The sequence below is a fragment of the Saccopteryx leptura genome, chromosome 3 (genome assembly GCF_036850995.1).
Source record: "Saccopteryx leptura isolate mSacLep1 chromosome 3, mSacLep1_pri_phased_curated, whole genome shotgun sequence".
NCBI classification, from domain to species: domain Eukaryota; kingdom Metazoa; phylum Chordata; class Mammalia; order Chiroptera; family Emballonuridae; genus Saccopteryx; species Saccopteryx leptura.
In genome coordinates this window covers 81,121,976-81,147,473 of record NC_089505.1, presented here as the reverse complement: position 1 = coordinate 81,147,473, position 25,498 = coordinate 81,121,976, and the positions used below count along the sequence as shown (strand labels likewise).

The window sequence follows — 25,498 nt, the reverse complement described above, 5'->3', positions numbered from 1 at the left end:
AGACATGGAAGGTGAGAAACATACTATCATTTCCAAAGGCAACCCAGTGTCCCTGCTCTGGTTACATCGCTGGTTCTGGGACGCTGTTTGCTGTGGCTCAGAGTCTGAGCGTCTTCTGTTCCTCTGTGACATCCCTGTTCATCCCCCACCCCAGGGTCTCCATTCCGTGTAAGCCTGTCTCGCTACCTTATACTATGCCCACCCCACCCCACGCCCCTTCCTCCAGCACGATGTCATCTATAGCATGGATCACCTGCAAACATTCCACATATTTATATTCACACTGGTTGCTTCCTAAATTGAAATACATTGGACGTACAATGCTGTGGACACCTAACATGAGAACCCGCAGCTCTGAGGCAGGCGGAGACAGTGACACAGGTACCGAGTGCCACTGCCGCAATAGTGAGCACTCTGTCGGATCCCCTGGTTATCATTTCTTTTTTTCTGTGGTGCACAAGTGGGTGACATTCAAGTACACTCACATTGTCATTGTCACATGACCACCATCCATCTCCACACCCTGTCATTTCTCCCAGCCCTCAGCAATATATTTGGCAACTCGCTGTGAACAATTATTTCAAAAAGAAAAATAAAAAGTAAAAGCAACACAACCAAAAATAAAAGAAAAAGAAAAGAGAAAAAACCCCAACTCTACAATTGAATAAGTGAAAGCCATACCCGGGACGTACCTCAAAGACTCCAACATACAGTGTGGGTGCTTCAATGCTTCGTATGCTACCATGATCCCTTCATCGTTCAGATGAGTGCTCTCCAGGTCCAGGTATTTAATGTTAGAGTTGATGATAAGAGTCTTCCATAGATGAGGCAGGCCCAGGGTCATCTGTGTGCCTTGAAGTCTACAGAAGAGAAACAAGAAAGGGTGAAGTGGGCACGGTGACATGCAGGCGTTACCCTAATTTTTCCTTTGCATGCGCCTCCCACTACAACTCTCTCATCTTTGGTTGATTGCATCTATTTCATTTTAAAGGGACAAATACTTCAGCCCCGACAGTGGAGCAGGCAAGGGAAGAGATTATTACCAATGCTAGTATTTGGTGTTCTTGTGGAGCCTAACTTAATGGGGGAGATGGTCAGCAAAGAGATGCACAGAAGGATTATACTTAAGAATGAAGGCCCTGGCCAGTTGGCTCAGTGGTAGAGCGTCGACCAAGTGTGTGGATGTTCTGGGTTTGAGTCCTGGCCAGGGCACACAGGAGAAGCACACATCTGCTTCTCCAACATTCCCCCTCTCCTTCCTCTCTGTCTCTCTCTTCTCCTGCAACCAAGGCTCCACTGGAGCAAAGTTGGCCTGGACACTGAGGATGGCTCCATGGCCTCTGCCTCAGGCACTAAAAAGCGACTCTGGTTGCAACAGAGCAAGGGCCCCAAGTGGGCAGAGCATCGCCCCCTAGTGGGCTTGCTGGGTGGATCCTGGTCAGGGTGCATGTGGGAGTCTGTCTCTGCCTCCCCTCCTTTCACTAAAATAATAATTTAAAAAATGAAATATGTGCCCTGGCCGGTTGGCTCAGCGGTAGAGCGTCGGCCTGGCGTGCAGGGGACCCGGGTTCGATTCCCGGTCAGGGCACATAGGAGAAGCGCCCATTTGCTTCTCCACCCCCTCCTCCTTCCTCTCTGTCTCTCTCTTCCCCTCCTGCAGCCAAGGCTCCATTGGAGCAAAGATGGCCCGGGCGCTGGGGATGGCTTCTTGGCCTCTGCCCCAGGCGCTAGAGTGGCTCTGGTCGCGGCAGAGTGACGCCCCGGAGGGGCAGAGCATCGCCCCCTGGTGGGCAGAGCGTCACCCCTGGTGGGCATGCCGGGTGGATCCCGGTCGGGCGCTTGCGGGAGTCTATCTGACTGTCTCTCCCCGTTTCCAGCTTCAGAAAAATACAAAAAAAAAAAAAAATTACATATGTAGGCCCTGGCCAGTTGGCTCAGTGGATAGTCAGCCTTGCATGCAGACATCCCGGGTTAGATTCCCAGTCAGGGCACACAGGAGAAGTGACCATCAGCTTCTCCTCCCTCCCCCTCTTCTCTCTCTCTCTCTCTCTCTCTCTCTCTCTCTCTTTCTCTGTGTGTGTGTGTGTGTGTGTGTGTGTATGTGTGTCTTCCCTTCCTGCAGCCATGGCTCAATGGGATTACAGTGAGTTGGCCCCAGGCACTGAGGATGGCTCCATGGAGCCTTTGCCTCAGGCACTAAAAATAGCTTGGTTATCAGCATGGCCCAAGATGGGCAGAGCATCAGCCCCAGATGGGGGTTGCCAGGTGGATCCTGGTCGAGGCGCACGTGGGAGTCTGTCTCTCTGCCTCCCCTCCTCTCACTTAAATAGACAAAAAGGGAGGGGGCAGAACCACTGAGGAGGCTTCCCCAGGGAGAAGCTGTTAGCTCACAGCTGGCAGAGCAGTTGGGTTTGGTGACAAGGGCATCATTCATGATTCTGGGATCACCAAGCTCATCAGCTCAGCCCAGGTCAAGAAGAGCCCTTTACAGACAGAAACGGTGGAAAGGGAAAGATGTTCGCAACCAAGAACACGCATGACAGGGTCCCTGGTCTTAGCTGTCATGTGGACTTTGCTTGGTCTTGGAAGGAAAATGAAAGAATAGAGCCTTTGATGAACAACTAGCCCCACATCTCCCACGGCAGGTGCCTGGTGAGTTCCCTGGAGTCTTCTACAACGGACCCAGGAACCTATCGGGTGTTTCAGTATTTGTGACCTTAAGAATCAGCCTGAGACCCTAAGATGCCGACAGAAATAAGGCTTCCATCAATCAGGCACTCGGATCTTGCCATTGCCTCATGTTCTACCACTTGCCTTCCTGCCCCAACTAGCCAACTCCTATTTATCCTTCAAAACCCCAAATAAACAAACCCACCTCAGTCAAGCCCTTCCACCAGGTCTTGCGTCACTCCCCACCCTATGCTTTTGGGAACTCGGTCCCTACACCTCCCGTAGCATCTGTCCCCCTCCAAATATGTTTTATGGATTGATCTTAGCAGGTAGGGGAGGAGGGCTGTGACACAGGCCATGCAAAGATGGCGTGGACCAGGGGCCGGGCGGCCTTACATCAGCCTCTGTATTCTGCAGGTTGGCTGTCTCAGCTGGACGCACAGGGTCTTCATGGCCCCCTCGTTCAGGATGCTGCCACTGAGGTCCAGCTGCTGGAGGGTCGGCAGGGTGCTGAGCACAGAGCAGAGCTGTTCCCACCACTCGCTAACCAGGGGCTTGACCAGCATCCTATGTCGGAGAAGGAAAAAACATTTGCTCCCATGGGATGGATTTCCACACAAGCAGCTCCCATAACCACATCAGAGAAGAGGGATCCAGGCCCTGGCCGATTGGCTCAGCAGTAGAGCGTCAGCCTGGCATGTGGAAGTTCTGGATTTGATTCCCGGCCAGGGCACAGAAGAGAAGTACCCATCTGCTTCTCCACCCTTCCCCCTCTCCTTCCTCTCTATCTCTCTCTTCCCCTCCTGCAGCCAAGGCTCCACTGAAGCAAAGTTGGCTGAGGATGGCTCCATGGCCTCAGCCTCAGGCACTAGAATGGCTCCGGCTTCAATGGAGCAACTCCCAGATGGGCAGAGCATTGTCCCCTGGTGGGTGTGCTGGGTGGATCCTGGTCAGGCGCATGCGGGAGTCTGTTTCTCTGCCTCCCGCTTCTTGCTTCAGAAAAATTTAAAAAAAAAAATAAGAGACCTATCAGGATGAGACAGGGACGGTGTCCTCTGAGGACACATTGGTGACGTCACTTCGTGTTTTGCATGAGCACACTCCCATCCACCCTGCGTCCTGAGTATTTGGTATTCAAGAGTATACAAGGGTGGTTTGGGGCCACTTGCAGTGGTGGGACTCAAGTAATTCAACAACTGGCTCTCTGCCCTAATGACCATTTTAAGTATAAAAAAAATGATATACCAAAAGATAGTTTATTATTTCATACATTTAGTACTTAAATGAGAACAATAAAAGAGGCACACAAAACTAGATTATGTTAGCCTGACCAGGTGGTGGTGCAGGGGATAGAGCATCAGACTGGGATGCAGAGGACCCATGTTCAAAACCCCGAGGTCGCTGGCTTGAGTGTGGGCTAACCAGCTTGAGCATGCTGTCACTGGCTTGAGTGTGGGATCATAGTCATGACCCTATGGTCACTGACTTGAGCTCAAAGGTTGCTGGCCTGAGCCCGAAGACACTGGCTTGAGCAAGGGGTTACTCGCTCTGCTGTAGCCCCTTGGTCAAGGCACATATGATAAAGCAATCAATGAACAACTAAGGTGCCGCAATGAATAATTGATGCTTCTCATCTCTCTCCCTTCCTGTCTGTCCCTATCTGTCCCTCTGTCTCTGTCGCCAAAAAACAAACAAAAACTAGATTATGTTATAAAAAAAGAGTTTTAAAATATTAATGAAAAAAATTAAATAATACCTGACAAAATAAACAATAAAACTGTTATTTAAGATATTTTCATATTACTTTTTGATTGGCATCCTCACTTGCAATTTTTTTCACTTATGGACAGAATGAACATTACTACCAGCATTGAGAACACGCTGTTGCTCAGATGAGCATTAAAAAAGAATAAGGAATGTAAATCTGTGATTTTCACATTGGGTGGCTTCCTGGGCACCCATCTTAGAGAGAACCCTGATGACAAGTGCCATTTTAACAACTGGTTCTCCGAACTCAACAAAAAATTAGGTGTCGGTTCTGCCAAACTGGTGCGAACTGGTGTGAACTGGCTGAATCCCACCCCTGGGCCACCGGCTCTCAAATCACACTGTGCTTAAATTCTAGCACCCCTCTGAATGTAAAATGGTGCAGCCACAATAGAACACCGTATGGCCATTCCTCAAAAAAAAAAAAAAAAAAACTAAAACGGCCACACGGTCCAATAATCCCACTTGTATGAAAGAACTGACCTCAGCATCCTAAGAGATATTTGCACTCTGTTAACTCACAGCAGTGAACATATAGAAATAACCTTGCATGCCTGCTGATGGACAGATGGGTGGAGAAAATGTCACATGCACACCCCATGGAATATGACTCAGCCTTCACCAAGGAGGTCCTGCCATTTGCAACAGCATGGATCAACCCGGAGGACATTAACGCTGAGTGAGCTATTGGCCAAACACAGAAACAGCATGCCCGATCTCACATTCAAAATCTAAAATCACGGAGGCAGAGCGAATGTGGTGGTGGGCAGTATCATGGGGGAGGGAGAGGGGGAGAGATGGGGACATGATAGCCAAAGGGCACAAAAGTTTCAGTTACAGGAGGTAGCCATCTAAGGCACAGCCACGGAACTGTGGTCAACAATTTGGTGTTACGCACTTGAAATTTGCTAGGATGGAAGGTCTTATGTGTTCTCATCCTGCGTGCACAGACGTGCGCACGCGCACACACACACACACACACACACACAAACACAATGGTAGCCAGGTGAGTCACAGATATGCCAAATAGCTTGACTGTGGCGATTATCATCTCAAAACACTGATACCTCGGTCAAGATGGAAAGAATGGCCTGACCTGTGGTGATTCAGTGGGTAAAGCATCGACCTGGAACACTGAGGTTTCTGGTTCAAAACCCTGGGCTTGTCTGGTCAAGGCACATATGGGAGTTGATGCTTCCTGCTCCTCCATCCTTCTCTCTTTCTCTCCCCTCTCTAAAATGAATATATTTTCTTTTTCTTTTTTTTTGTATTTTTCTGAAGTGAGAAGCAGGGAGGCAGTCAGACAGACTCCCGCATGCGCCCAACCGGGATCCACCCAGCATGCCCACTAGGGGGTGATGCTCTGCCCATCTGGGGTGTTGCTCTGTTGCAACCAGAGCCATTCTAGTGCCTGAGGCGGAGGCCATGGAGCCATCCTCAGCACCCAGGCCAACTTTGCTCCAATGAAGCCTTGACTGTAGGAGGGGAAGAGAGAGAGAGGAAGGAAAGGGGGAAGGGGGAAGAAGCAGATAGGCGCTTCTCCTGTGTGCCCTAATTCAAGAGGGAATTGAACCTGGGACTTCCACACACCAGGCTGATGCTCTACTGCTGAGCCAACTGGCCAGGGCCTAAAATGAATATATTTTTAAAATATTTTTTAAAAAGATGGAAAGAATAAAGTGGCAGAGGGGGATGCTCACCCTTGTGGAATTACGGGCCCCGCCTTGGTAGACTCCTCTTCCAGGAAGATCTCCCTGACATCCATCCGGATTTTCTGCAAATGCTGGCAATGCTGGAGGCAGAAGGAAGACACGGCCAGGTCCATGGGCCGGTTCACCATCAGCCTCACTTCCTGGAAGTTGTCCAAAGCCAAACGAACAAACTCTTGGTCTTGGGTCTCAAAAAGGCAGTAGAAGGAATCCAGGAAGTCCAGAGGGGTGGCGGTCTTGGCCCGGCCACCCAACAGAGACACCCACTGGAGAAGCACCTGCCGTATCTTCGGGGCCACGCGACACCCCAGCAGGTGCTCCAGGGCCCTGACCACCTCCCCATTCATGAGGCCGAACAGAAAATGCTTCATCTGGAGCAAGTAGACATTGAGGCTGATCTGTCTGAGCTCCACCAGGTTCTTCATGTTCTCCACACACAGGAGGTGGGGGTCCCACTCTGCTTCCAGCCCTTCCAGGAGGTAGAAGAGGGCAGCACAGAACTCCTGCAGGCTCGGATGCAGGAACGTGTAACACCCCTCAGCACAGTCATCCTGAAGAAGGAGGTTCTTACAAAACAGGGCAGACAGCTCTGGTTCTGTCAGCCCGTGAACGCACAGCTCATCGCCGTAAAACACGAACTTCATGGTCCACACGCCCTGGGCGGCCATCCGGCACAAGCCCTTGAAGACAACCCTCTCCTCTGGACTGAGACAGCCTGCCGGCGCCTGTCGGGGGGCCAGCTGGTGGAAGACAAAGGTGGCGTACAAGCCCGTGAGGGTCTGACAGGTCGGGGGCTGGCTCCTTCCGGCTGCTGCCTGCAGCTCGAGAGCCTGGCAGATGAGGGCGCACACCACGGGTGCCCCACACAGGTCCATCAGCACGTGGTTGCCCACCAGCGAGTGCCAGGCGTGCGTTTCCTGGTCCTCGCTCTTGAGGTGCTCGAGGAACAGCTGCATCCTCCTTTCCACAGTGAGCCCTGCCACCAAGAGGTAACGGGGAGAGATGAGCATGGACGTGAGCTTTTCCATGCCCACGTCGCTGACGGTGACCAGCAGGGAGCACTCGGGCAGCAGGACCTTCTTCAGCAGGCTCCGCATCAGGATGGACACGGGCCGCTTCTCTGCCCAGTCGGCACAGAGAGCCGGGTCAGCATCTCCAGGGGCCATGTCCAGGTCATCGAGACCGTCGACCACAAACAAGAGCTTGGCCGGCTGGGAGAGGATCTTCCTGATGGGGACAAGGGAGTCCGGCCACTCCCTGGAAACGAGCTCCGCGAAACTCTTGTTCCATCTCGACTGGACTTCTCTGGCGATGAAGAGGAAGACGTAGGAGAACAGGCCCGGATAGACCTCCCCGTGGGCCCAGCTCAGTACGATGCTTCTGGCCAAGGCCGACTTCCCGACCCCCGACCTCCCGTGCAGGACCACGGTGAGAGGCCGGAAGCCTGACAGGTCGGGGGTAAAAGCACCAGCCAATGCTTGCATCTGTGGACAATTCAAGGCGAAGTTTTCGAAACCGTGGTGCGTGTCCCACGTCATGGCGAACTTTGTCCTCATGTGACATTTGTAGTCCCATGCATCCCCTCCTTCGCCTACGATGGGCCGGAAAGGGGAGAGAAAAAAATAAACAGGAAACAAAGTTGGAAGGCAGCTTGGATCTCAGACACTCAACATCCACCAGACTTGGTTTCTTCTCCGTAACATGTGATCAATAACAAACCCCGTCCCTCGACCATTCACTCCAAGAACACATCCTCGGGACTTAACATGCTTTCTACCAAAGAGATGAGAAGCATCAATTCTTCATTGCGGCACCTTAGTTGTTCATTGATGCTTTCTTATATGTGCCTTGACTGGGGGCTACAGCAGAGTGAGTGACCCCTTGCTCAAGCCAGTAACCTTTGGGCTCAAGCCAGCGATCATGGGGTCATGTTTATGATCCCATACTCAAGCTGGTGACCCTACACTCAAGCCGGATGAGCCCACGCTCAAGCCGGCAACCTCAGGGATTTGCACGTGGGTTCTCCACGTCCCAGTCCGACCCTCTATCCACTGCACCACCGCCTGGTCAGGCAACAATATTATTGACTATATTCCTTATGCTATACTTTATGTCCTCATGACTATTCTGTAACAACCATTTGTGCTTCTCAGTCCTTTCACTTTTTTCACCCAGTCCCCCAACCCTCCTGCCCTTTGGCAACCCGCACTCTGTTCTCTGTTATCTATAAGTCTGTTCCTGTAATTACTGTCTGACCCCTAGCTCACAATGCACGTCCCATGAGAAAGTGCCTTGTCATTTTATCCCAGTACCTACAGCCTCTTCAACAGTCTCTGACATCCGACAGGAGCTCAGTAACATGGGGTGGGGGTGAAGGGGAAACCCCTCTAATTCTGATTCCTCTCATTGGCTGGCATTACCACAATCTTTTAAAAAAGAACAGCAAGGATTCTTGCATGTGTGCATAATAAGATCCTGACCAGCTCGTACATAAAATCTCTACACCAAAGTTCTAAACCTTATACCTCATTATTCTGTATCTTGTCTGCGCTTAAGGGTTCCAAACCTCTCTCTTGTGCTGACTTCTCCTCAAAAAAACAAACAAACAAAAAACCCCACAAAACAAACAAACAAACCCAGGCTCTGTGTCTAGCTCTCCACCTTATAATGTCACAGAAATCTCAGTCAACACATCAAAACCTCATCTCATCTTTGACCTCCAACCCAAATTGTACTTCTCACGAGTTTTCTGTAAGTGATCATTAGAAAAAAACAAACAAAAAAACCCCCCACTATGCCTGGCCTGTGGTGGCACACTAGATAAAGCATCAACTTGGAATGCTGAGGTTGCTGGTTCAAATCCCCAGGTTTGCCCAGTCAAGGCACACATGAGAAGCAACTATTACTAAAGGTTGATGCTTCCTTCTCTCTCTCTCTCTCTCCTCTCTCTAAAAATCAATAAAATATTTAAAAGAAAAGAAAAAATATATATATATTTGTGAACTTACTTTGGAACAGAGATTTGGTTTAGTGCTTTATACCTAAATCAAACGTTAGCCTCCCACTGACCCTTGGACAGTAGCTGCTTTGTCTATAAACTGGGGGGGGGGGAGACTAATTCTCTCTTTGGGGGATTGGTGTAGGAGGCCACCGCACAGTCATGAAAGGGGAGACCAGCACCTGGCCCGTGGGAAGTCCCCAATATATGCATCCACATTGGTCCTTGCTACTATTCATCCCAAATAAAAATGGACAATACCAGCAGCTGTTAGGTTTCAAGCGTTTGTCCCGTGGAACAATTAAGTAGCTCATACCAGGCCATCACACTGTGCCATACAGGTGGCAAGAAAATCCCAGCTGAATGAAGGTGATTCCAGGGTCTGAAACTTAAACCGCTGAGACTCCCAGCACCACCAGCCACCCAAGCGGAAGGTGGTGGCCAATTCCTGAAGTGTTTTTGTTTCTGAAACCCCAAACCCTGTTATACCGCTCACAAAAAACAGGGGTTATTTCAAAATAAATATGAAGCAATCAAACATCCCGATTTTTGTGAGCAGTCTGTCTCACAGAGAAATCACGCCTTTCCATGATCTCGTCCTTGTATATGAATGTTCCCAGCGGCGTTCTTCATAAAACAGCCACGGAGAATGGAAAGTACCCAAGGGCCCTTTGTCTGGTGAACAGACGAAGAAAATGCCATCTGTTCGTTTGATGGAATATTACTCAGCCGTAACAAGTCATTACATGCCAGTATGTGCTATGACAGGGATGAACTTGGAAAATATTCTACTAAAACCAAAAGCGACAGTTATGAAAGGCTCCCTATTGGCCCTGGCCGGTTGGCTCAGTGGTAGAGTGTCGGCCCAGCATGTGGAAGTCCTGGGTTTGATTCCCAGTCAGGGCACACAGGAGAAAAGACCATCTGCTTCTCCATCCATCCCCCTCTCCTTTCTCTCTCTCTGTCTCTCTTTCTCTCTTCTCCTCCTGCAGCCATAGCTCAAATGGTTCAAGCAAGTTGGCCCCAGGTGCTGAGGATGGCTCCATGGCTTCTGCCTCAGGTGCTAAAGTAGCTCAGTTGCTGAGCAACAGAGCAGCAGCCCCAGATGGGCAGAGCATCACCTCCTAGTGGGCATGCCGGGTGGATCCCGGTCGGGCTCATGCAGGAGTCTGTGTGCCCTGACTGCCTCCCTGCTTCTCACTTCAGAAAAATACAAAAAAAAAACATGAAAAAGAAAATATATTCATTTTAGAGATGGGAGAGAGAGAGAGAGAAGGAGGGAGGAGCAGGAAGCATCAACTCCCATATGTGCCTTGACCAGGCAAGCCCAGGGTTTTGAACCAGAGAGCTCAGTTGGGGCGCATGCAGGAGTCTGTCTCTGCCTCCCCGCTTCTCGCTTACAAAAAAAAGAAAAAGAAAGGCTCCAATTGTATGGTTCTATGTCTATGAAATGTCTAGAATGGGAAAATTCATAGAGACAGAAAACAGATTAGGGGATTTTCAGGACTTTGGGGAAGAGGAAATTGGGAATGACCACTAGTGGGTTTGGGGCCTCTTTTTTGGGAAAGGAAAACATTCGGGAATTAGGTTGTGATAATGGTCGTACAACCTTCTGAACATGTTAAAAAACACTGATCGTGCACTCAAAAAAGGATGAGTTTGCTGGTAAATTATTTGTCAATATAAAACAAGTCTTGGCCCTGGCTGGTTGGCTCAGCGGTAGAGCGTCGGCCTGGTGTGTGGGGGACCCGGGTTTGATTCTCGGCCAGGGCACATAGGAGAAGCGCCCATTTGCTTCTCCACCCCCCCTCCTTCCTCTGTGTCTCTCTCTTCCCCTCCCGCAACCAAGGCTCCATTAGAGCAAAGATGGCCCGGGCGCTGGGGATGGCTCCTTAGCCTCTGCCCTGGGCGCTAGAGTGGCTCTGGTCGCGGCAGAGCGACGCCCCGGAGGGGCAGAGCATCGCCCCCTGGTGGGCAGAGCGTCGCCCCTGGTGGGCGTGCCGGGTGGATCCCGGTCGGGCGCATGCGGGAGTCTGTCTGACTGTCTCTCCCCGTTTCCAGCTTCATAAAAATAAAAAATAAAATAAAACAAGTCTTAAGTGACATTTCCTCAGGGAAACCAGCTGTGACGTCCTGGACTGGTCAATTGTCATTTCACACAATCATCACCCCTGGGGTCTCGTCTTCATTTTATATCGTTGAGTTTAATTAATGTGTAACTCTGAACTGTCACCAGTATGAAGGCAAGAAATATATATATTGCCAATAAATCCTCCTCACAGTTCTTCAAATGGCAGGTATTCACTAATGGAAGGTGGAAAGGGGGAATTAAGAACTTTCTTAAAAGAAACAAAATTTTGCCTGACCAGGTGGTGACACAGTGGATAGAATGTTGGACTGGGACGTTGAGGACCTAGGTTCGAAACCCCAAGGTTGCTGGCTTGAGCACAGGCTCACAAACTTGAGCCCAAGGTCACTGGCTTGAGCAAGGGGTCACTTGCTCTGCTGTAGCCCCCTGGTCAAGGCACATATGAGAAAGCAATCAATGAACAACTAAGGTGCCGCAACAAAGAACTGATGCTTCTCATCTCTCTCCCTTCTTGTCTGTCTGTCACTCTGTCACACACACACAGAAAAGCAGAGACTGCTGATAATGACCATGAACTTCTGTGACCTTGCCCATAGTGACGATTCCAGGAACTCGGAGGGAAGGGACTGACGCACCAGAGAGAAATGAGAATGGAGAAAGGAAGAGTGGATTCCTCGCCGTCTACACTCCACAGATGATGCGTCCCCCAACTTCATTCCAAGATGGCGCGTGCGCGCGCGCGCACACACACACACACACACACACACACACACACACACACACCCCTAAATCAGAATTCTTTACCTTGGTCTTTTGTCTCTACTGCTGTGGTATCATCTTGTTCCACAGCTTGTGACATTTCTGTAAAAAAAAAAAAAAATAGGGGAGAAGAATAAATTCCCCACACACTTAGGAAAATTATCTGGGGCAGATCCACAGAACCTCCAAGACGTGGTTTGCGATGCCAGATTTCACCTGTGGACCCATGTGGAATCACGGGCTCAGGTGGAGGAGCAGAGTGTATGGAAAACAGACCTTTGGGCAAGTTATTAAAATGGAAGATCAGCCTGACCTGCAGTGGCACAGTGGATAAAGTGTCGACCTGGAATGCTGAGGTCTCCAGTTCAAAACCCTGGGCTTGCCTGGTCAAGGCACATGTGGGAGTTGATGCTTCCTACTCCTCCCCCCTTCTCTCTCTCTCTCTCTCTCTCTCTCTCTCTCTCCTTTCTCAAATCAATAAATAAAAATTTAAAAATTTGTCAGAAAATTGAGAGGTCAAACCTAGTGGGTTAAGAACTAAGGTCTGCATCACTAAGGTCTGCATCAGACACTCAATTGATTGATCCATTTATTCATTCATTTAGTGAGGAAGAGAGATACAGAGACAGACTCCCACATGCATCCTGACCAGAATCCACCTGTCAACCTCCACCTGGGGCTGATGTTCTGCCTAACTGGGGCCATGCTGGCAACCGACCTATTTTTAGCACCTGACTTGGAGGCTCCACAGAGCCATCCTCAGCACCCAGGAAAATGCTTTTGAACCAATCGAGCCATGGTTGCAGGTGGGGAAGAGAGAGAGAGATAAAGAAAGAGACAGAGAAGGGGGAAAGGGTGGAGAAGCAGATGGTTGCTTCTCCTGTGTGTCCTGACCAGGAATTGAACCCAGGACTTCCACATTGCCAGGCCAACGCTCTACCACTGAACCAACCAGCCAGGGCCCAGAGAGTCAATTTAAATGTGAATTCCGTCTCTATTTGTGAGGACTCGGACAACTCCAGGGGCTTATGTGCTTCTGTATGTCTGTCTACATAGCCAGGGTAACAGGTCCTATGCTCTGAAGTCATTCTGAAGGATTAACAAGGAGACTTTAGAAAGAACAAAACAGTCTCTGGCTCTCACAGCTGACACTTGAGTGACCATGATGGGTTCCCATCAGGACATCACTTCCTGGTGTGTCTCTGTACCAGTCTGAGGGAAGTATAGGGAATGACTTGCTCTGCTTATACAGCTGTCACAAGGGTGGGATTAGTCTTGCCTGCTGCAGAAAATCGCATGTTTTATCACAAGTGCCATGGAAAACCCCTTCAGGATTGTTAAAGCTGAGGCATGAAATGATCAGATGGAAAGTTTTTAAAAGATCACCTTGGTTGTCACTGTGGGGAAAACAGAGGTCGTGTAACCAGAGTGGAGACCGATTGAGAGGTGCAAGTGAGATAATTCCGATGTACAGGCTGTGGTGAGAAATGTGTAGGAGTGAATCACACGTCAGAGGTCAGTCTCATGATTTCCTGACTAATTACGTAGAGAGGAAGAAAAAGAATCACTCACTCCCTCAATCAGAAAGAACAGACTGGCCTGACCAGGCAGTGGCGCAGTGGCTAGAGCATCAGCCTGGGATGCAAAGGATCCAAGTTCGAAACCCTGAGGTTGCCATCTTGAGTGTGGGATCATAGACATGACCCCATGATCGCTGGCTTGAAGCCCAAGGTTGCTGGCTTGAGCAAGGGGTCACTGCTCAAGCCCCTGATCAAGGCACACAATGAGAAAGCAATGAAAAACTAAGAAACTAAGTTGCCGCAACAGAAAATTGATGCTTTTCATCTCTCTCCCTTCCTGTCTGTCTGTCCCTATCTGTCCCTCTGTCTCTGTCTCTGTCTCTGTCACACACACACACACACACACACACACACACACACACACACACACACTGACCAGGCTTTCGGTGTGAATAGCTCAGTGGCTGGCAGTGCTGTTGACCAAGATAGAAAATGTTTTACCCGCCACCCCACACTGACCTGGAAGTTGCTCCATGCCTGTTTCTTGGTCAGTCTTCGCGAGTGTAGAATCTCCTTGTGTTTCAGCCAGTGAGGAATCTGCAACATGGAACAGATGACCGAACGAATGGTCTCCATGATGTCCCAGCAATAATGACCCAGACAGACCACAGGGGAGAGCACCCTCTGCCCAGATAACTGAGGGGAACCAACACCAGCTGCCTCAGGATCGCACAGTGTGTATCCCACAGCTGGCCCAGAATGGAGACGGTGGACCCAGAGCCACAACGGCCACCGTCACAGAGAGACAACAGAGATGTGTGTGAAGATCACTCTGATGTGGAACTTGGAAACAAATCTCCGCCCCTTATTTTGCTGGATAAGCCTTGGGTAAGTCATATAACAAGGCAGCATATTGTGATTATTAAGACTTTATCTTTGAAAGCCATCCGAGACACTGCTGTTGAATTCCGATGAGTGAACCACTCAGTAGACACCTGCGAGTTATCCAAACAGAGGTATCGCCAACTTGTGAGGTCTCCCATTGGCCACTCTTCCCTGGGCTACTTGCTGCAAAACATCTCTCCCAGCATCTCTTGGGAGGAGGCAATGGGACCCTGTCCACTCAGGATATTGTCCTTGGTACCATCTCCTCTCTCTGCACATAGCCCTCAAAAACTGAAACTGCTGTGTCTGCCTCTGAAACATGTTCTGGTCTCATTTCTTTTTTTTTCTTTTTTTTTAAATTTTTCTGAAGTGAGAAGCAGGGAGGCAGAGAGACAAAGTCCCACATGTGCCCGACTGGGATCCACCCGGCATGCCCACCAGGGGGCAATGCTCTGCCCATCTGGAGCATTGCTCCATTGCAACCAGAGCCATTCTAGTGCTTGAGGCAGAGGCCATGGAGCCGTCCTCAGCACCTGGGGCCAACTTTGCTCCCATAGAGCCTTGGCTGTGGGAGGAGAAGAGAGAGACAGAGAAGGAGGAGAGAGAGAGGGTGGAGAAGCAGATGGGCGCTTCTCCTGTGTGCCCTAGCCAGGAATTGAACCCGGGACTTCCACACACTGGGTCAACACTCTATCACAGTCAACGCTCTACCACTGAGTCAACCAGCCAGGGCCCTTCTGGTCTCATTTCTGCTTCTTTCTCTAGATGCCACTGTCATTCTAGCCTTCTTCCCATGGCCTCCTAGTGGGTCAACACCCATCTATCTACTCGTGACTCTTCCTGGACCACTCAACCCAACAGTAATGACTCTGGAATGCCAATTTGATGATTTGTACCCCCACCCATTTAAAATGATTTAATTTCTTCCTCTTTGCTATTAAATTTATCTTCAGTCCTGACCAGTTAGCTCAGTTGGTTAAGAGCATCATCCTGAAACAAGCTTGTTGGTTCAATCCTCAGTCACGGCATACGTGTGAAGCAACCAATGAATATACGACTGAGCAAGACAACAAATGAATGCTTCCCTTCCCCCTGCCCTCTCTCTCTCTTCTTCTATCTCTAATAAAAATAAAGAATTAAAAATTAAAATAAAGATTAAGCTCTGGCTGGAAAGCTCAATTATTTGGAACATCCTCATGTAGAGGGGAGGTTGCAGGTTCAATTCCCCGATCAGGGAACATACAAGAGCAGCTCCGTGTTCCTGTCTCTCTCTCTCTCTCTCTCTCTCTCTTTCTCTCTGCCTATCTCCACCCCCCAAAAATGTATTTTCAAGATGCTGTGTTGTCCAACTTCTAGTCTATCTCTCCGTCACCATCTCCCGCCCCCTGCCCTCCAACTCTTCCTGGTCTACCTGGGCTCGCTCTTTGTTGAATTCTTCACAGAGCTGTTATCTTTGGCTCAGAACTTCTTCTCTACCATGCCCATGGCACTCGGCGAACTCCTTCATTTTTATTTATCGTCTCAGCTTAAATCTTACTTCTTCTAGGGAGTGATTCTAATGTTCACTTCCCTCTTGTCTAAAGTAAAAACCTCCCGTTTTTCTATGCCATCCATTTAAAAAGTCACTCCTCTGTCCCTCTCCCCCACCTCACCAAAATCTAGAGCTTCCTGGCACCTGACACGTGAGATAGTCAAGGTAGGTGCCCAGTGGTGGGAATGCACACTGGTGGCTGTACCAATAACCGTAGGGAGTTCTATCAAAAAATTAAAAATGGGCCTGACCAGGCAGTGGCACAGTGGATAGAGCATTGGACTGGGACACAGAGGACCCAGGTTCGAAACCCTGAGGTCACCGGCTTGAGTGCGAGCTCATCCGGCTTGAGCACAGATCGGGTCATTGGCTTGAGCCCAAGGTCACTGGCTTGAGCAAAGGGTCACTCGGTCTGCTGTAGCCCCCCCACCCCAGTCAAGGCACATATGAGAAAGCAATCAATGAACAACTAAGGAACCACAACAAAGAATTGATGCTTCTCATCTCTCTCTCTTCCTGTCTGCCTATCCCTATCTATCTTTCTCTCTGTCTCTCTCTCTCTCTCACAAAAAAATTAAAAATTAAAAATAGAGCTGCCTGGTGACCCAGCAATCCCACTTCTGGGAATATAGCTGAAGAAACTTGAAAGACTTATTAGAATAAAAAAATATACATGAACCGCTATGTTCATTGCAGCCTCCTTTAAAATAGCCAAGATTTGGAAACTGCCCAAGTGCCCATCGGTGGCCGAGTGGAGAGAAAAGCTGTGGTACATATACACAACAGAATACAGTGGTCCCTCATTGACCGTGGGGGGTTAGGTTCCAGAAGCCCCCAGATAGGCGAAATTCCACAAAGTAGCGACCTTATATCTATTCTATTATTTATATATACAGAACACAGTGCTCTGGTGGGTGGCCTCCCATCCACCATCCAGCAGTGTGCCGTGTACGAGCTCACGTGGGCCAACTAGCTCAAGCAGAAGCAGCTGTAGCTGCGCTTTCCATACGTGCGAGTCTTTGTCTACTCATCTGCTGTCCACTTACTTGTATTTCATTTTGAATTAATATTCTTTTAATTAATATTTTTAACTTTTTATATTGTTTTCAATGTTTTAGGCTAGAAAATGCCTATTTTACCACAGAAATAATTAAAATAATAAATATATAATAACACCTATATACCGCCCAATCCTGCAACATAGCAAAACATCCTCGATACAAAATTAGATCTATAGAATTTTAAAAATCCATGATACAGTGAGACCACGTAAAGTGAACCACGGTACAGCAAGGGACAACCGTACCACTCAGCCCTGAAAAGAGAAGGAAATCTTACCTTGCGCAACAGCATGGGTAGAGCTGGAGTATTATGCTGAGTGCAATAAGATGTGGACCCCAAGGGTCAGGGTCACAAGGGGTAGTAGCTCTGTGTGACTCCAGATCCCGCCTATGAATAAATTCTGCCCAGGTAGAGCATCCTGCTGTACATTTCTTCCCCTTCATTCTCTCCCAGGCTAGAGACCACGCTCACTTACAGACAGGGAGGATGACTGATGAGCTACTTCTCAAGAGTTTAGACTCAACTGTAGAGGCAGACCCAGTGAGAGAGACCCATGGTAGCCTCCCTGTTCCCCATGGGACCTTGAGACCCCCACCCCCCCACCCCACCCACCCCAGCTTCTCTCTCCTACCCTTAGGTCGGCCCCACGTCTTTCTGACTTGTCGGGAGCTGATCAACGACTGCTGGCTGACAAGGTCACAGCAGGAGAAGACCCACAACTGCTGGCTGACAAGGTCACAGCAGGAGAAGACCCACAACTGCTGGCTGACAAGGTCACAGCAGAAGAAGATCAAAAACTGCTGACTGACAAAGTCACAGCAGAGAAGACCAACGGCTGCGGGTTGACAAAGTCACCGCAAAGGAAAGGCACAACGATACTTCCCCCTTTGACTTTTTGAATTAATCTGGCCTTATATCCCCCCTTTTTCTGGGTGTGTGCTATTATTTGTGGCACAGGGATAATAGTACCGTGCTTTCCCTGTAGATTTGTAGTAATTTCTTTGGAAATGAGACAGAAGGTGTAAGTTCCACAGAAAAGCTTGTAAGCCCCTTGAACTGGGCTCATAAATATAGAGGCTGGTCATAATATCCCTCATAAAGGGTTAAGTTTATAGGAGAATTTCTTCTTATTAATCATGTTAGAAAGAATAGATTGTGACTTGTGAATGGGTAGGAGGCAGTGGCTGTGCACAGAACACCTTTCGGCCTTCACTTAATTCATCATTTTTCCTCCCTAGCCTTTTCATGTGATAGAGTAGAGAAACTCTCCTTTCTTCTTGCTTACCTGACCTGCAGATGGTGGAACACTCTAAAAAGAATATAGTTAGAACTTAACTAGTGTGTGAATATAGTAAATAAATAAAATTTGACTAGACAATAGAATCTTAGGAAAGGAGTAATGGAATGGCCTGTTGCGTGGCCTGGGATGGGAATGCAGTCAGCAAGAAAAGAATGTTTTGCTAAGAGGCTTGTTTTATGACTGAAGGCAGTTGCTGGGCTTTCTCAATGAGATGTTCTCTTGAGATTTATATACTTTCCAAGATTCTTTAATAATGAGAGGTATGGGGGGGGCATCCATAGAAGCAATAGCAATTAATGTCTTCTGAAATTATGTTGCTACTAAGCTATCTTGTGAGTGCACTCTATATATCTTTAAGTAAAAGTTACTCTTAATGTTATGTCAATTTCTTAATGGGCAAGCCTTTTGTTATCTTGTGAGAAAAGTTAGGACACTGCATAAACTCAAGGCCATTTGCCTGAGCAAGCGGTGGTCCTTTGCTAGTCCTTAATGATTTCGTCTGTTAATCTCTCTCTGCCCCTTGACTCACAACAACAGTAAAGTTGAGTTATTAGTTAGTACTAATCCTTTAAAAGCTTTTACCAATGTTGTTATCGCTATTCAAGTTATTTTTTAGTTGTACTTTGAGTGAATTGCCACCTGATTTGTAGTTTATAGATATAAATTAACTGTTATCTGGAAACATGTAAACATAGTGAAACAGAAGCAATGATTAATACCATGTAATTGTAACTTGGTGTGTGTGTATAAAAAAGGAGCTGTACTAGCATTTGGCAGAGATGCCTGGCAGTAAATGCTAACTAGAGAATAAAGAGAAAGAAAAGAATTCGGCTCTCTCACTCGGATTTTGCCGACGCCGTCTCCTTCTGTGGGACCCCTGGATCCCCCCCGGGGCAGGACCCCGGCACTGACTCACTTTCCATCTCGTCCCTGGCCTTCTGAGAGAGCACTGGCAGATTCATCTCCTGAAAGATGCCTGCGGCTACCTTCCAGACAAGGGGTCCTGGACAGTGCTCCTGCACGAGGGAGGCCAGCCGTTCCATGTCAGCATCATCCACTTTGGCGCGTGGAGAAGAGCCCGCTCCCAGCTCGGGGATGCGGTCCTTCAGGAACTCTTTAAACGTCTGAAACTCCTCTTTGGTCAGCTGCCGGAAGTACCATGGCAGCCCATAGTGGGGAGAGGAGGGTATGTGGGCTTCTCCCATCTTCACACAGGGCAGAGGGTGGCGGTGTGGATGGAAAAGTCAATTCTCTGGTTGCAGGGAGCAGATGAGACCTGGGGGTGGGGTGGTAGAGACAGTGACAAGACTCAGAGGAGACTCTTGCATCCAACGAGCACGTTCATTTTTTTTCATGGCCAAGTAGTATTCCTGAGTAGGGGGCGAACCTCCCTTCTACCTTGAGAGGAGAGAATCCAGAAGAATTCAAGGGAAAGGAGCTAGCAGGGGTAACTGAGTCAGCCAGTGATAAACTAACTACATCCCATAGTTCTCTAAATGGGTGCTTATAGCCACTGGCAACACAAAGCAAGAAAAGCAGGATCTGTCTGTAGCTACGACCAGTGATGTGGAAACCCCTTCTCCCTTGCTGACCCTACCAAAACTTCCCCTCCCCTCTCTTTGAATCCTGGGAAACCTTAAAGGAATCACATGCCCATTGCTAGAATACTATATAATCCGGGGAGCATGTGTCTTTGGTGCTACTATCTGCATATGCTCCACCAGTTACTAATAAATTCTCCTTCCTCTATTAACTAAGTTGTCTGAGTGTCTATCCTCCATTGGGGTTGCTCTTGCCAGCTGTGTAAACATACCACAGCTGGAAATCATACCCTTTGTGAGGGCATGGATGACCTGGAGAGCATGATGCTCAGTGAAATAAGCCAGTCAGTGGCCTCACTTGTACGTGAAATCTAACCAACCAAATAAATGGAGAAACAACCTAGAAACAGAGTGGACACCAGGAACAGGCTGACAGCCGTCAGGGGGTAACTAGATGAAAGAAAGTGGAGGATTTAGCCAAAAACAAAAACAAAAACACAACTAACAAGAAAAATATATTGTCACAGACACAGCCCACAGGGTGGTGACAGCCGGGGAGAAAGGGGGGTGGAGGGAGGGGAATGGAGACAGAAAGAGACTTCACTTGGGGCGGTGAGCACACGATGCCATGTGCAGAGGATGTTTTGGTGAGCTGTACACCTGAAACCTGTGCGGTTTGGCATACTCATGTCACCAAAAAAATGCAATTAATAAAAAAAAGATTATATATGGAAGACAACTTCTAGGGGGTGACAAAAAAAGGAACAGAGAGACACCCATGGGACAAAATATTAGATTTCTATGTCAGACTATTCCCAACACCACATAAAGAGATGATGGGGTGTGCACGGGCGTGACTTTCTCCTAGGACCTAGGAAAGAGATTATTTATCACAAATGCTCTGTCCACAGGAAGTGTCCCTCAAAACAGTCCCGGGGTAGTGCTCTCTAAACGCCTGTGGTGGGCTGATCAGCCTCCCGGAGAAGTTCATGTTGTTTTTCCCCCTTGCATCCTTCTGTTTTTCTCTTTCGACCCCAGAGAGTTTTCTGCCAAAGGAAATGCTAATGGCAGCAACACCGTGGCCAACGGCTACCACGTCTGCATCCTCGTGGTGCCAAGTCTGAAGGTTCAGACTCCACAGAGGTGGAATCCCAGAAAATTGAACTCACAGAAACAGAGAGGAGATTGGTGGCTGCCAGGGACTGGGGTGGGGCTGGGGGAGATACCGCTGAAAGGGTACAGAGTTTCCTTCTAAGATGAGTAATTCCTGGGGCTCCCATGCAGAGTGGGGTGGAGATACACTGCTCACACAATTATGGGATGTTTTATCGCTTCCTATTCATTCTGAAATATCCCCTAATTTGTGTGAGCAGTATAATTTAGCAGCACTGTATTGTGCAGGTGACATCTGCTTAGTAGATCTTAAATGTTCTCACCATATATGCAAAAAAATAGAAAGAAAGAAAGAAAGAAAAAGAGAGAGAGAAAGAAAGAAAGGTAACTGAGGTGATGGATGAGTGAACTCAATGGTGGTGATTTTGTCACAATGCATACATGTGTTAAAATGTCACACTGTACACCTTGAACATGGACAAATTTAAAAAAATTATTCAGTGAGAGGAGGGGAGGCAGAGACAGACTCCCGCATGTGCCTCGACTGAGATCCACCCAGCAAGCCCACTGGGGGGTGATGCTGTACCCATCTGGGCATTGCTCTGTTGCTCAGCATCTTAGCTCTTCTTAGCACCTGAGGTGGAGGCCATGGAGCCATCCTCAGCGCCCAGGGCCAACTTGCTCCAATCGAGCCTTGGCTGTGGGAGGGGAGAAGAAAGAGGGGGGAGGGGTGGAGAAGCAGATAGACACTTCTCCTGTGTGCCCCAGCCAGGAATCGAACCTGGAACATCCACATGCCAGGCCGATGCTCTACCACTGAGCCAACTGGCCAGGGCCAAACATATACAACTTTTATTTGTCCATCATCACTCAATAAAGCTGGGGAGAAATGTCCCCCATAGGTAATTCTGGCATGACAAGGGCTCCCAAAATAACAGTGACAGCTTGAAGTCCTGTTCCTGCTCCCATAACCTTTAGGATACGTCCTCTGGGGCCAGGTAACCAAATACCCCTGAGTTTGGGGAGACCTCTCCTCTAGAAGGTGGGGGTCAGACACCTCCATTTCCCAGAGATCTTGTGAGGTTTCAGGGAAGCAACACATACAAACACTGAAATTCTGAAAATTAACTTCTGCTCTAATAATTACACGATGAGAATGAGACTTCCCAAGCACAGTAAGTAAACGGACTTGTAAACAGACCCAGGGTTCATTCTAATTGGGACGGAACCTTCAGTCTGTGGTGTGTGGGTGAGGCTGGGGCACTCTTACATCTTGGTAGCTCTGGAATGTCTGAAGATTAAGAGTTGGGACATTTAAGGTCAATAATCTAGCCTTTATCCAGCCTTTGAAATTTATAATTAATTGTGTCACAAGAGGCAAGATTTCCACAAATCTTCCGACCTTTTGGGGAAAAAAATCCTTTTTATGTTACCATTTTGTTATTTACATGATTGAAACAGTTGTAAGAATAAATAATTTCTTCACCTTTTTTCCACCCAGAATCTCAACCACCTACATGCCTAACCACTGTGCTACACCTGAAACTAATATGATATTAAACATCAACTGTCACTGAAAAAAATTATAAATGTTAAAACTCTGCAGAAAGCATTATCATAATCATCAACAACAACAAAGAGTAGCTAATAATAGCCTTTTCCCCTCAATGTGGGTCAGAAACCTCCACGGGTTGATAAACGTAGAACAACTATGTTTTTATACTCAAAGCAGTTTCAAGTCTTCTTGTGTCTGTGAATGACCACAAATTTGAAGTATCTCTAGCCCCTCTACACCGTCATCAGTTTTTAACCAATATTTCGTCACACGAATGGAGCGTTTCCTAGAGGGAGATGGAGTGTAACCCCCCTGGAGACTGGCTGTGTGAAGTCAACGGGCGGGTACCAGTGGTGAGAATGAAGGCTCAGAGGAGAGATAGCTAACTGCACGCACGAACACGCGCACACACAGAGGCGAAGATTCTATTTAAGGTAGAGTCACAACCCTACACATCGTCTAGGGAAACTGCGGAACTGAAGGCTGTCGGTTTAAGAACGGGAACACACTGATGATTAATGAGAATTACCAGCGTCTGGGTACAGAGAGCCAATAACAGACCACAACCCGCTGGGAGGGAATAGTTCGGTTTTCTAAAATCCGTCAGTTGGTGTCAAGTTGGGTATCCCAAGCCGACCACCTCCATCACATCTGATCACTTCCTATTTTGCTCCCGGATGAGAAAAAGATGCTTCCTGTACTTTTGGGTGGACGTGCCACATGGGGGGCGATTGGAAAGGTCAGTGTACTTGAATTGCAACTGTTATCAGCCTCAGGCTTTTGATTGCAACCACAAGACTGAAGGGCGTTTGGGTGTTGGTGAGTAACAGGTGTGTTCATTCATTCACGCTCTAAAGTGCTGTCTCCTTAAAAAAAAATGCCCCAATGGGTCAGCACAGGATGGTACCTCGCCTGTAAGGTATAAACATTCCCACCCAAAATACACTATTGGGGGGTGGTAGGGATGAGAAGGAAATGGATTGAGTGGGGGAGAGAGAACTGAAGGTTGTATTTTACTTTCTACCTTCACAGACGGTTTGGTTCTAAAACACGAAAAGGTATCCCCCCTTGAAAACATCATGTTCATGGAAGCTCGTAGAAATAGATGAGTTTTACTAAAATGATTGAGTTATTGCCATTGCCTGGCTATGAGTGATAAAGGGAGGAGAGAGAGGGAGAAAGAGAGGGAGGGAGAGAGGGAGGAAAAGAGGGAGGGAGAGAAAGGGAGAGGGAGAGAGAAGGAGAGAGAAGGAGAGAGAAGGAGAGAGAAGGGGAGAGAGGGAGAGAGAGGGAAGGAGAGAGAGGGAAGGAGAGAGACATATTACTGATGCTGGACAGATGATCAAGTTTATGTGCTGTGCACAGAACTCTAGCAAGAAGTTAAGTGTTTCTGCACATTCTCATATACTATCTAGGAAATATATTGACCCTATTGGTGGTTAAAAGGAAAAAAAAAAACCACTTATATCTAAGAACAAGTTAAAAAGGTTGCATCCTAGCCATGGAACAATTGGTTTCCTACTAGGTGAAAATTAAACTTACGATTTACACTTTGGGTGTTGGGCACACAACACAATCAATAGTTCAAATGCTGCGGAGTTGTTCACCTGAAACCCATGTCCTCTTGTTGACCAATGTCATCCCATTACATTTAATTTCTAAAGAAAAAAGTTTGCTAAAAAAGTTAATAAATTCCTCATTTTTCCAAACTTCTAATGTAAAAGAAAATTGAACACACACACACACACACACACACACACACACACACACACAAAACCCCTCTCAATTATTTAGTTAAGTGATTAAATTAATGAGAGGAGTTGATTTAAAAGAGAATGAATTTCAAATGGTTACCCCTAAACCCTTTCACACACACACACACACACACACACACACACACACACAATTTTGAAGGAAGCACTGGAATTAAACCCCCAGCACAGAAACTCACTCGAAGGTTTAGAGCCCGGGCCATAAAAAGCTACAAGCCCTGCATGGGAGTCAGAAAACCAGCACAGGGCAGGGAGGGTCCCTCTCAGGACGGGATAATTGAGAAGGTCGACACGCTGGCTCCCCGCTAAGAACATGTTAAGGCAGAGGCAGAAAAGGAACAACAACAAAAATAAACGAATGCATGTTCTTGTCTAAATTCTCCATCCACGCTTTTCATACAACCTCAGGATAGAAAGATTATCGAAAGATTATGGTCCTCAGTTCACAGAGTTGAAAGACAGAGTTCTGACCACTTGGATAGCTTGCTGTGTTTTAGTGAAAAGCATTAAAAAAAATTTTTTTTTAATTTTATTGATTTTAGAGAGAGGAAGGGAAAGGAAGGGAAAGGGGGAGAGAAAGAGGAAAGGGAGAGAGAGGGGCAGAGAGGGGGAGAGAAGGAGGGAGGGAGGGAGAGTGACTTGTTGTTCCACTTATCTGTGCGTTCTCTGGTTGATTGTTTTATGTGCCCTGACCAGGGATCGAACCCACAACCTTGGTAAATTGGGACATTGTTCTAAACCATTGAGCTACCTGGGCCAGGGCACCAGAAGCATTTGAAGGCACATCTGAGGTTAATCCTATAGCTTTCCCCCTTCGTCCCAGAGAGGAAGCTGGTACACTGAACCGAGAGACAGACAGGTGAATGAGGTTAGAGCTCAGGGGAAGCATAAACTTGGGTTTGCACACAAACTCTTCCTGGAAAAGTGGGGCCGGATGGAGGGATAGAGATACAGAGAGACGGAGTCGAGCAGGAGTGGAGGTCAGAGGGAGGTGAGTTAAGATGGGCGGGGAAGGCTATTTTTTCAGGACAAATGACTTCCCAGTGCTTCACTTTGGCCACGTCCTTTCTCTGCTCCCTGCCACTCCTGTGATGTCACAGGTGTCTTCAGTGATTCCCGCAGAAGCAGTCCCCATGACAGAGCCCAGTTCTGAAGGTGGGTTCGACCCCCACCCCAGGCAAAAGCCGTTTAACTCATCTGTGACTCAGTTTCCTCCCTTGACACAGA

General features: G+C 48.0%; 1 protein-coding gene across 1 annotated transcript in view; it reads right to left on the bottom strand.

The window, feature by feature from the left end:
* NLRP5 (NLR family pyrin domain containing 5) overlaps nucleotides 1–25,498 on the bottom strand; it is a 48,264-nt gene that overhangs the window by 16,135 nt on the left and 6,631 nt on the right. Inside the window, exons 3-7 of the mRNA XM_066372609.1 lie at nucleotides 14,032–14,109; nucleotides 12,038–12,094; nucleotides 6,138–7,737; nucleotides 3,067–3,237; nucleotides 693–860 (exon numbers count right to left, since the gene is read on the bottom strand). Coding sequence (XP_066228706.1) covers nucleotides 693–860; nucleotides 3,067–3,237; nucleotides 6,138–7,737; nucleotides 12,038–12,094; nucleotides 14,032–14,109 — 2,074 coding nt within the window. The remainder of the gene's footprint in view (nucleotides 1–692; nucleotides 861–3,066; nucleotides 3,238–6,137; nucleotides 7,738–12,037; nucleotides 12,095–14,031; nucleotides 14,110–25,498) is intronic.